General features: G+C 44.1%; 1 protein-coding gene across 20 annotated transcripts in view; it reads right to left on the bottom strand.

Moving 5' to 3' along the window:
- Positions 1–12,238, bottom strand: part of CELF2 (CUGBP Elav-like family member 2) — a 1,289,895-nt gene that overhangs the window by 139,184 nt on the left and 1,138,473 nt on the right. For all 20 annotated transcript variants that reach the window (XM_069629690.1, XM_069629687.1, XM_069629686.1 and 17 more), the window contains one exon: positions 3,485–3,619. In XM_069629690.1, the coding sequence (XP_069485791.1) occupies positions 3,485–3,619 (135 nt within the window). The remainder of the gene's footprint in view (positions 1–3,484; positions 3,620–12,238) is intronic.

The raw sequence follows: 12,238 nt of genomic DNA, 5'->3' as shown, positions 1-12,238 counted from the left end.
ACCTAGTGGAGACCTGCATCTTTACTACAAATGGCAAGTTAGCAGGCATTCTAGTGGCAAGATATTTTTTTCATCATAATTCTTGGTTTTCAATATATTTCATTTAGTTATTTAAGACTGCCGAAGCAGACTGTGTGGTCCAGAGAGCTTATGTGTGTGTTTGAGTGCAAAAGAAGAATTTTCACCACGCCAGTTGGGAAGGTATGGAAGAGCTGGTTGTCCAATGAAGGACACGAGACTTGCTTCACTATGAACACCACCCCGCCTCTCGGGCAGTGTGGCGGCATGCGCGTGACCGTCTTTGTCTCTACAGTGCAGCATATTCAAGAAATAGGCTATCTGAGTCTTTCCAAAATGTAAGAACCACCCTGCGATCATTTAAAATGTGCAGGGTCAGCATCAGGATCGCAAAGAGAAAGAGAAAAGGGTGGGATTTGCCGTGTCTGGAAAGGCACCCTTTATGGCTTTCTGCAGCAGAGATGTGATTGACTGCAGAAAGGGGCTGAGTAATTTTCTTCGACAGCCAGAATCCCAGAGAAGCAGGTTGTCCTGCCACAGACCAGATTCGGGAGCATATCCATTTCACTTGTCATTTCAACTTGAGCAGCATATTAAGTCAAGCGCTCACTTTGACTGCCAAGAAACTCAGGAGCGGCTTCGGGCAGCAAGAGGCAAGATGGAGGCGCAGGGCAGCGGTGGACACGCGCCCTTGTGTTTTGAAACCCTCACCTCTGTTGAGGGTGATGGCTGGAGTCTCTTTCTATTATGATAGCCATGATTCTCGAAGTCCTGGATGGCGATAGCAGTCACTGTTGTCGCGGGTAGGTTAAGCCATACTCTGAGTCCAGGCTACTGTTGACATGGATGGTCATGTCACCTTGGCTACTAATTGGGCTCCTTGGTTCTGAAGCAAGTTGTCTGCTCAGCTTCAAACGGTTGGAAAAGGAGTTGAACTAGATAATCTTAACTAATATCTCTAAGAATATCGTTTTAAAATCAAATACTACATCATCCCTAATATTCCTACGTTGGTAAAGGCGCACACGCGTGGGTGCAGATTGCACCTTACCGTCCACCCTATTTCCTGGGTCTGGCTCAAGCAGGAAACCGACATGAACACTAAATCACTTGCATGGCACAGCATGCAACCGTGCAAACCAGGAGGTTTCTCTTGCTGGTAAAATAGCTCAGTAGACTCACGTAGACACTGCAGAGGTGTGTACTGAAACTAATGGTTAAAGGTAAAAAATCTGAATTCTTATTGTTCAACGTTCTATTTTAGGTGCATAAATGATTACATCTTGGGTTGGACAATCGCAACACCAGTTATCAGTGCACAGAGATAAATCACCTTTTAGAGCGTGCAACTGTATAAGAGTGCTATTTAAGTGTACTCCTATTATAATTCTTATTATAGAATTTGCATTTGTTTTCATACCGCTTGAACCATACCGCCGCCGCAACTACAGCGCCCCAACACGGCCTGCAAGAAAACTCGATACTCCTCAGATGTGTGCAAAAATGCACACAGCGCCCAATTCCAAGCCAACTACACTGCAATGCATTACTACTATATGCGGGCCACCGTCCCTAGTGGTCAGACTGCATTGAAACACTGTACTGGCACAGCTCCCTCCCTTCTGGCCTGATTTGCGTTTGTTTGTGGATTTCTCTCTTCCTTAAGAGGCCACCAGTAGTGCATACAATTATGGAAAAGAGCCTGACATGGCCGGGATACTAAAATCCAAAGATCAGGGAGGAGCCGGAGGGAACTGGGATAACTGTTTGTCCCATTTGGCATGCAGTGCACACGCACTCTGTCTGTCCACGATAGCATGGCATCTAGCGGACATCCGTCTGTGGGTTCTTTGCAATGGGGGTAGCTCGGTCTGCATATGGTACATGTAGAAAGCAGAGAGAACTGGTCAATTTCTTTTCTTTTCTTTTTTTTACTGGGTAATGGGATATTTTCATTTTGGACCATTCCTCAACGAACGCCTAAATAAAAGGTCTAAAGCTATCATTTTAGCAAGGTTTATGAAATGTTGATTGTACATTAAAGTCTAGCACCAATATGGCTTGTCAATTGGAATCAACGACCCCTTGATAGTAAATTCCATTATATCTTAAATCCTACACATTTTTCCCAGTTCTTCAAATTTTGCCTTCCCCGCACGGGCTGTGAGTGACATCACTCTGGCTGTTTACTGTTATACTCTTTCAGGCCTTGTATTTCATGAAAACAAAAGAAGACCAGAAAAAAGGGACGAGGGCATAGTGTGTTAAACTATTTTAGTAGGGCTTGGTGTGGTATACCTAGTGGATCATATCCATTGAAAAGCATACAGCTTTTTCATATAAACAAACAGTTACCAATAGAGTAACTCCTAAATAATTGAAAGTGAAAAAGGTGCATATAATTTGCTTTCAAGCTATTAAAATAATGGATAAAATATATAGAAAATTCACTGGTAACTCAATACTTTTGTAGGAGGGCCCTTTTAAAATCCACTCTCACGACTCACTGTTTTTAGGGTAATTTTAAAATCGTAGCAAAGTAGTACTAAAATGGTAAGTTCAAAGTTCGACACTCAAATAAAAGACGACAGAAAGGGAGGCTTCCAAAGGTCAACCAGGTTACATCTCTGAATTTCACAACTATTTGCACGTCCACTCCAAAACAAAAATTTGAGTCTTGCGGACAGTGAAAGGTAAGTTGCTAACATTAAAAAATGAAAATAAACAAACGTTCAACATTAGTAAATTGAGGAGCAGGGTAGTGGAGGTGAGCAAATTGAGGTAGTAGAGGATGCTCTGCGCTCCCCTCAATTTTAAAATGTTTATAAAAGAAAACACCTTTTTAAAAAATAGAACAAATGGAGGGTGACGTCACAATAGTTGAGTAGTCAACTTGTGAACTCATTGAAAAGAAAAAATATCAAGTCGACTTTTGGAAATTTGACCTTTATCAGCCTCTTTTTAGCTTGAAGTTTGACCTTTGCGCTTATGTCAAAACATTATGATATGATTGTAACCTATCTGCCACCAAATAAATGCATTTTTTGATTGGAAAGGGGATCGTGCACTATATCTTAGTGGCTCTGTGCAGTAAAGCTGCATTTCTTTGTCTCCTTCTCTTGGAGGAGGACAACACCCGGCAGGGTCTTCAGGAGAGTGCATTCCAAAAAAGATCACAGTTAATAAAATGGAGGCTCCGACTGAGTGCTATGAAGAGTGAAAAGGGACAAGAGTGCTGGATCTTCTTACAGTAGGCTCCCTCCCCCAACTCCCTTTCTACCTTGAAACCTTAGTAAATATACTAACAAAAAGAGATCTTTGAAATCTTAACACAGGACACCTCGACCCACAGAGGCACATTACAGCGTAACCTATGACCTTCTGCAGCCCCTTCATACCCTCCTTCTGTTGACAAACCAGTCCAATCAGCACCCGAGGTAAGAAAATCTGAAGGTCGGTCACTCACCTCGGCTCAGCCCGTCGGGCCCCCGGAGAATCCGACACTCTTCTATCTGCCCGAACGGAGAGAACATCACCCTGATATCGTTCTCATTGCACTTCTTCGAAACCATGCCGATGAACAATTTTCTGTCTTCCACGGCTAGGAGATAGAAAAAAAAACAAATAATGAATGAGCAAAGGCCATTTCATCTTCTTTCCCTGTGATCAACGCTTCATTACCACATCAAACCGTGTGAGCCGAGCGCTGTGCCGTTGAGATGGGTCCCAAGGCAAGCGTTTTACACATACAGAAAAGCAGCATCGCCCTCCTCCCCTGGTCCGTGCTTTTATTCATAAAAAGGCATATGTTTTTCCTTTTATATCGAGAACACATCATAATGCGACACCTTGAAGAACAAAGGACTAAAATATAAAATACACTCTTCGAGGCAGCGCAGAGCTATTTTTTAACCCAAATTTAATCTAGTCAGGATTTCTTTTTTTTTAATCTAGATTTACAGTCAAGTGGGAAACATCCAAGTATTTGAGAGACTACATCTAATCTATATCCGAACCGTTTAAATGAAAGCAGTTCAGCTTTTCTGCATTTCAAACAGCGTTTAAAAGAAAGATCACAACAAGAAGCAATGGCACCGCCGTAGACGCCTTTTTTTATTAATAATTTACAGGTTTTCATCACAATGATCACAAAAATCAGCAGTCACGCTGCGCTGAAAAAGGTTTCAGAAGGTTATAAGCAGGGAATACAAGAGCTTTCTATTATATCATACATGATCATTTCTGCCCATTTGTCTGCAGTATCTGATTTCTGCTTGAATAGTATGCACAGACTACCTATTTTGTGCACGCTGACCAGGGGGAAGGGGATTTCTTTTTAAGTTATCAATTCTAGATATTGTGACGAATCCCCAGATGTTTACAATTCTTCCCTATGGGGAGCCCCTTCCCATGATGCCAGGGAGGTGAGGCCTCCACCAGATAGTCCCACTGGGGGTGGTACTCAGTGGGTGGATCTCATTGGCAGGGGAACCCCCTGTGGGACTAGTGACGACCTGGGGAGAACATGGTATCCCCATAACCCACCTTACCCTGACACACCTTCCTACCCTCATGAAACCGACGCTATCTCTAATATTCCTATATGCTTTTGTAGATCTATCAGTATAGGAAATGCTGGGACGAGGAAGAGTGTAGGCTCCACAAAGGAAGAGTATCCTACATGTACTGAGGCAAAGTTGAAACCAATTGGCTCACTGGAAGATTTTCAAGTTGTTACTAAAATGACCAAGAAGTGCAGAGCCTTGCAGATGGCCCAGCAGAACCAAAGCAAGCATTGTAGCTGCATCAGAGGAGGTATGAAACAAAAGAGAAAAAGGGACAACCAATGTTGTCAGACCCTCCCTGGATAAACTGGCAGATTCTAAGCTAGACAGACCAGAGAATCCATGAGAGCGGAGACCGGGACACTTACCCGTAGGTATAAGTCTCCCTAAAAAGGTCTGCCGTGGAGCAACTGGCAAAAGTGGAGAAGCAACGGGAAATAAGCTGATCAAGGCAGTTGGTAGGAGTGGTCGGCAGGAGAATTGCAGCTCAGGAAAAGGGGAACTCTGGAGTCACAGCAGAAACCAAGAGAGACCCAAACGGGTAGACGGAGAAGCCTACAAATGATCGGAGGCAGTCTGCAAGCACCCTGTAGAGCTCTGGGTGGCATGGACGGTTGGTGGGCCACCCGAAGGGCAGAAGATTAAAGAAAGACAGGGCTGGGACCTGCAACCCATAATTAGCAGCCTCCTAAGCCATCTTCCTCGTGGCAGTACCTGGCAGGGTAGTGAACTCAGTCTGCCAAAACACTGAGAAGAGTAAAGACGGGGCTGGGACCCCCACCCAAAGAAGCAGACTCTCTTAAACAACCTTCTTTGTAGTGTCTGGCAGGGTAGTGAACCAGGTCTACCCACAGTAGAGTGAAAAATACGGCTCAGTGACCTCCACCCATAGAATTGAGAAAACCAGTGGAAGATTGGCAGGACAAAGCAGGGGGCTAGGGGAAGGGAGTCATCTCCATCCTCCATTTACTGCGGTCTTGCGTTGCTATAACACTACAGAACAATTAGATGTAATCCATAGACTGCTTGCTTGGGTTACAGTGACACTATAGAATATTAGGTGTACTCCATAGACTGCTATCTTGGGTTGAAGTGACACTAAAAAAAACATATATTTACTCCATAGACTGCTGGCTTGGGTTGCAGTAACACTACAAAATAGTTAGGTTTATGCCACAGACTGCTGGCTTGGGTTGAAGTGACGATACATAATAATTATATTTACTCCATAGACTGCTGGCTTGGGTTACAGTGAAACTATAGATTAGGTTTACTCCATAGACTGCTGGCTTGGGTTGCAGTGAAACTATAGATTAGGTTTACTCCATAGACTGCTGGCTTGGGTTGCAGTAAAACTACAACATAATTCGGTTTACTCAATAGAGTACTGTCTTGGGTTGCAATCACACTACAGAACAATTATATGTACTCCATATACTGCTGGCTTGGTTTACAGTTACACTACAGAATAATTATATTTACTCCATAGACTGCTGGCTTGGCTTGCAGTAACACTATATAATAATTAGGTTTACTCCATAGACTGCTAGCTTGGGTTGCAGTGACACTACAAATAATAATATTTACTGTATAGACTGCTAGCTTGGGTTGCAGTGACACTACAGAATAATTATATTTACTCCATAGACTGCTGGCTTGGCTTGCAGTAACACTATATAATAATTAGGTTTACTCCATAGACTGCTAGCTTGGGTTGCAGTAATACTACAGAAGAATTATGTTTACTCAGAAGACAGAATAATGCCCAGTACAGGCTAATGACCACGGATTATAGACACTCAAAAGTCTAATAACTTGGAACAGTAGCTCTAGGAAGTAATAGTAGTTAGTCTTAGCAGGCTCCCTGTCTAGGGGCTACTGGCCGCAACTCCATGAATTAGTTTTCAGCAGTTACAGGCTCTACAGACCACACACAGAGTTGAAACATCCCTACAAAACTACCACTACTGCCCATTGCAGATGTAGAGACTAATGACCACTGCCTAAAGCAGATCTGTAAACACACAACTACTGTCCACAGCAGCTGTACAAACCAAAAATCACCACTACGGCCACTCTATTGGCTAATCTCAATCATCATTTCATCGGAAGGAGCAGTGCAGGCTGGCACTTGCCCGCCCTGCCTGCCTTGACATCCGTTAGTGTGTGGGAGCATGAGCTCCACACTATCATGGCCTCTTCTATGTCCCAAGGTTTGCTCGGAGACAGACGACGCAGCATGCCTCCATTCAGCCTTTCCATTGGCTCATAGCCACCTCATTGTCTGAGGCTGCATCGAACCGGCATAGTCCACCACCAACGGCAGACTTGTAAGGCCTTACACCCCCTGTTGGAGCCTGTCCGGGCGTTTACTGTGCTACGTAGCTTATCACTTTTATAACTGCCTACTATTACCATATTTCTCTTCAATATGAGGACTCTACCCAGAAACCCCTGAGCGTTGCTGCTGTATCGCCGCGCCAACCACTGCATCGTAAATTGAGATGAACACCTCCTACTCGTCTGCCTTGCTTACATTTTGTCTCGCTCAACCACCTTGTTTCTTGTTACTGTTGTGGCATAGACATTTTCCAAAACTCCTCTCAGACTTGCTGCCTCTTCGATTTTACAACCTTAACTTGCATACTAGAACAGACTACTATGCAGCGAAAAGAGTCCCATCCGTACCTACGTCTACCACTGATGGCTGCTTGCATAACCTTAGCAGGGCCTAGCTCCTGCTACCTGCGGTAGACGCCCAATCTGTACCATATGTGCCTCATCATTTCAGCCATCAAAACCTCCAAATCTACAGTCACGAAACAACTACTAATCTATCCTACCACTTTGACTCTCCATACCAGATGGCTTCAACCTAGGGTTGCTCAAGTCTCACTCCACTTTCCCGTCTTGTCGCTGCAGCTTTGTGCTGTATATGTAACTTAACCTGTCTGCAACCTACCTGATTTGGCCTGCTGCCTTGTGCTGTATATGTAACTGAACTGGTCTGTAACATATCTGATTTGACCTGCAGCTGTGCACTGTACATGTAACTTAACCTGTCTGCGAACTTCCCGATTTGACCTGTGGCCATGTGCTTAACTTGTCTGTAACCTACCTGATTTGACTTTATCCAACGTAATGAGCGCCTAGGTGCCCTTGGGTGTGTGCGCGGCTATAAATGTAAAATAAATAAACAGGTTAGCTATTGCAGCTGCACAGGCTAAAAAATGCCAACCATAGTAGCTTGAACATCTACCAACCAATAGCTATACCAGTACTATACACCATCACTGATGTGCAGAGCAGCTGTACAAAACCACAGCCATGCAGCAGTTGTGCAGAATATGGACTATCAGAGCATATCTGATAGCAAATATAGCAGCTCTAGAGACTAACAGCTGCTAGCTAAAACAGTACCGACTAAAGTAACTGGCCAAAACAGCTCTGAAGACGAGAGGTATTTTGGCAAGCCAGATTTAAAGACTAGCATAGAGGCTATACGGGCTAACCATGATGGACCATAGTCTGACCAATTACTTCTTTCCGGAACAATTCTACAGACGAACGACTGTTGCGGCTTCAGCTCTGCTAAGGAACAACTGCTGGCCACAATTGCCATAGCAGCACGGGAGACTCATGGTTGCTGGCTGTAACAGCCTTGCAGACTACCAAACATTGACAACAGCAGCTCTCCAGTTCACCAGCCACGGGCAATTTGCTAACTGTTCCTGATGGAAGCACCCATAACTTCCGAACTACATTGATGCTAGGATAACACATTGGATTAGACTCATGTCAAGCTGGCTGTGTTCAATTCATTTTTTTGGGACCGTTCCTGAACCTGTTTTGAAATGGAAAAAAAGATTGGGACCACATAATTGATCAGTACTAGACCACCCACTGCTTGCTAAATATATGCAACACCTAATGTGATGTTATCTAATATTTATACTGTGCCCGTCTTACTGCACCTGGCCTTGCCGGAAAGGTGGCATATGACACTGCCATGGTGTTGCCATACTTTAGTCTGTGGAAAGGAAGGGGAGGCTTCTGGAGGAGGGGATGGGAAAGAGAAATTAGACAATAGAATGACCAAAGTAAGAGAATAATTGGGTTAAGGGTGGGGGATATGGATGTCAAAGTAGGGATGTGCGTTTCTCAAATATAAACTATTGGTAAGTAAGAATGTGGGACTCATGAGAGTACAGCTCGGTTTAGAGCAGTGCTTTATTGTGATGGCAATATCTAGAACCGACAAAGCACGGAATTAGTTGTAGTTAGATGGTGTGTTTGCGTGATGGACTGGAGAGGTGCTCAAGTGGGCCCTAGTAGTGAACAGATTAACTATTGACATATTTTAATGCAACAAAAGATGTACGGCGAACACCCAGACGGTAATGACACCTCAATATAAAGAAAAGGAAGTATGGACCAAAATGTAAGGTTTTAAGAGAGAGATGGTGACATTTCCCACTTGTCAGAGCTCATTAAAGGTTAAGGTGGCTACCAAGACTGAAAAAGAATGGGACTGGGCACTGTTCCAGCCTAAGCATGTGAATGAGGCTCGAGGCCTTCGATGTTATTGGGAGGGACTAGAAAGTGGGCCCGATGTCTCAGAGAAAGTTGAGGCGGCGGTCTCTTATGGTCAAAAGGGGATAAGGTTAGTGGCCACTGGTGCCACAGGGAGTAAGCGTTGATGTCAAGGAACACGCGGTCATTGCCACTGTTATTATATGGAACCTGAAGGCAGATGGAATTGTTGTTTTAAGGAGACAGGTTAAGGCATTGGTACTTGTGGTGGAAGATCCAAAAGCATCATAAATCTGAATGTTTCAGTGAGAGTGAACACAGACGAAAAGAGATTGATAATTGGGGGTCATTCCCATTTTAATGCAGGCATTTAATCATCCTCAGTTTCCATGGGACAGGAGGCTAGTGACACACCGGGCCTAGGTACGAAGCAGGTGATTATGATGCACACTGCTCCAGAAACGACTCTCAAAATCGTTGCAGTGAGGTAGCAGGTGGCAATGATACAAACAACTGCCCCCACTCAACCTCATTCTCCGCTGACCATCCTCGGATACCCGAGAACCCAACCTGCGATTCTTCCAAGGCCGGATTTCTCACTTTGCGATAGAATGTGTAGCAATACTCTTATGGAAAACCTTAAAATAGGTATCCCTTTGTCTGTACCAGAAATCCCAACTGAATGGACTGAGTGACCTCGGCAGAGTAGCAGCCTAGTCAGAGAATGCATTTAATGTCCGACTTTGTGATCCTTTCATTGGCCATTTTGCCAAACTCGTGGACGGCAAAGTCGGTATCCTTGGGTGCAATAAGTCGGTTGCCCGTTCTACCGTGGATCGTCAGCACAAAAATAGACAGGTGCAGTTGATTTTGGATCATGGATCAGCCGTGTACCCAATTCATAGCTACAGAATATCTTTCAGTCACCACAGCATGCCAGTGTTCCTGAGCAATATACTCACTTCTACCCTGTTCAGAAAGGATATCCATAAATTTCCCTACAGTAAATGCTAATCCAGGTCCCTCACTCGCTCCACTTTTTGCTGAATCGCTTATTATGCAGTAAATTCTCTGTTTATGATGCGAATCCGCCAGCTCTTTAAATGGCATGTAAATCCAATTCATTGTTAATGAGCAGCCTGACGTGTTTTTTCCCCCGTCAAGTAAAACTACAGAGCAAGTTTTGCTCCCGATAAGCCGCAGCGCAAGGTTCTTTTTCTATTGTTGTGCAAATCTTTCTACTTAATGAAGACTTTCCATCGTACCAACAACCAGACATTTTTTAAAAAGATAAAGTTAAGAAAAATATTCCAACCTCACCACAGCGAACTGCAAATGGTAACATAACAAAAGTCATCTGTACATGAAGAGTAAACAAACAAGTATTTGCCCAGTGAGGTTTGTGTTGCAGTGATCTAATCAGTGAAGCAGTGCGGGGAATAGATGGGAATTCGTTGTGCATTACTGCTTCTAGTATTAGAAAAGCGCATACCCACAATGCACTGCTTTGTGGCTGCAGGGTGATGCTGTGGCAGGCATGTGTGGCTCGTTAGGTGAAATTGCTTATTCTCCTCTCAGTACTAAATCCTAAGAGATGTGAGCAGTAAAACGTTCATCCTGGTTCTCAGGACCTGCTTCAGACCAATTCTGTGACTCCAGACTATGGCAGGGGGGGTTGGGGTTGGATGATAAGATGACATACCACTCTTCTTTCTATGTCTCAGGAAAGTGGCTTCTAAAACATTACACGTTTCCATTGTTCATGGAGTTTTTTCAGAAACACTGGTCCTATTTGGCAACCTTTTTCTATTGCCGATGTGTTCTTCCTGACCACCTTAGATCCCAATGCCGTTCTTCGACACTGTGGGTTTCATACTCCTGTTGGACCTCCCTTTCATGGCAGGGGGTCTCCGGTTTGGTCTCGTACCAGTTTCCAAACATTCCACGGAAAGTGAACCTGGGGACACGGCCGTCATGCCAGTGGAGAGGTGCTGCCCAATGTTACCCACTCGCCTTTGTCCTTTAAACACATCTGAGTTCCTCATGGACCAGCGACTGCATTCACATGCATATGTTGAGGGCAGGCAGACTTATACATGTGTATTGGGGCTCTGCAGCATCTTTCCGCTATTTCAGGAGGACTCTGAAGGGTGGCCCTTGAGTCACTGAGGCTAAAAATAAGGCAGCATTGCTTGATCTTCCCGACCTTCTTTACACCCTACCACCAATGGTCTCTGCACAAAGAGATGTGTTGACTGGGAATGTGAGAGAGTTCCAAGTTTCAGGCACAACAAAAAAAAAGCAGGTTCACCCCTAAAAGGATGCCATTAATATCCTCTCTAAAGCACTGTGCACAGAGTGACATAAAATCCAGAACCAAGATCTCATGGACTACAGTGCGTAGCCACTGATTTCGGAGAGTGGTAGATGTTTGTTTGTTTGTTTGTTTATTTATTTGTACAGCGCTCTTGACCCAGGGGTATATGTGCGCTTTGAACATCAGGTTACAGGTAACAGAAGGGGACAATAGTACAGTAGTAGTAAGGCATAAGAAGGTTGACAGGAAGGCAGTTAGTGCATAGATAATAATAGGCAAACAACATAGGAAACATTTTAACATTAGGTATGCATACATACATAGTTGGTAGGTTATTTGTTGAGTAACCAAGTGATGACCTTAGTTCTGAAGGGTTGGAAAGTGGGTGTAGATTTGATATCCAGTGGAATAGTGTTCCAAAGTTGTGATGCCAGAGCTGGGAAGCTGGATCCACCGGCTCTTTTGAGGGAGTATTTGGGCACTGTTAGTTGTAGTGTGTTAGACGATCTGGTAGTTCTAGTGTTCTGTCTTAATGTAAATTTGTTAGAGAGATAGGGCGGGGCAAGATGGTTAAGAGCTTTGTATGTAAGGCATATCGTTTTCAGGTCTATTTTTTGTTGGATGGAAAGCCATTTGCATGCAGTTCTAGTGGCAGAGATGTGTTCTCTTCTGGGGAGATTTAGGGCGGCACGGAGTGCGTTGTTTTGTAGGACTTGTAATTTATTGATTACTGTTTTGTTGGCACCTACATAGAGGCTATTACAGTAGTCAAGTTTGGATTGAATGAGTGCTCTGGCTAAGGTGA

Source organism: Ambystoma mexicanum, chromosome 12 (assembly GCF_040938575.1).
Source record: "Ambystoma mexicanum isolate Mex_15411 chromosome 12, UKY_AmexF1_1, whole genome shotgun sequence".
NCBI classification, from domain to species: Eukaryota; Metazoa; Chordata; class Amphibia; order Caudata; family Ambystomatidae; genus Ambystoma; species Ambystoma mexicanum.
This window is presented reverse-complemented; position numbering and strand designations above follow the sequence as displayed.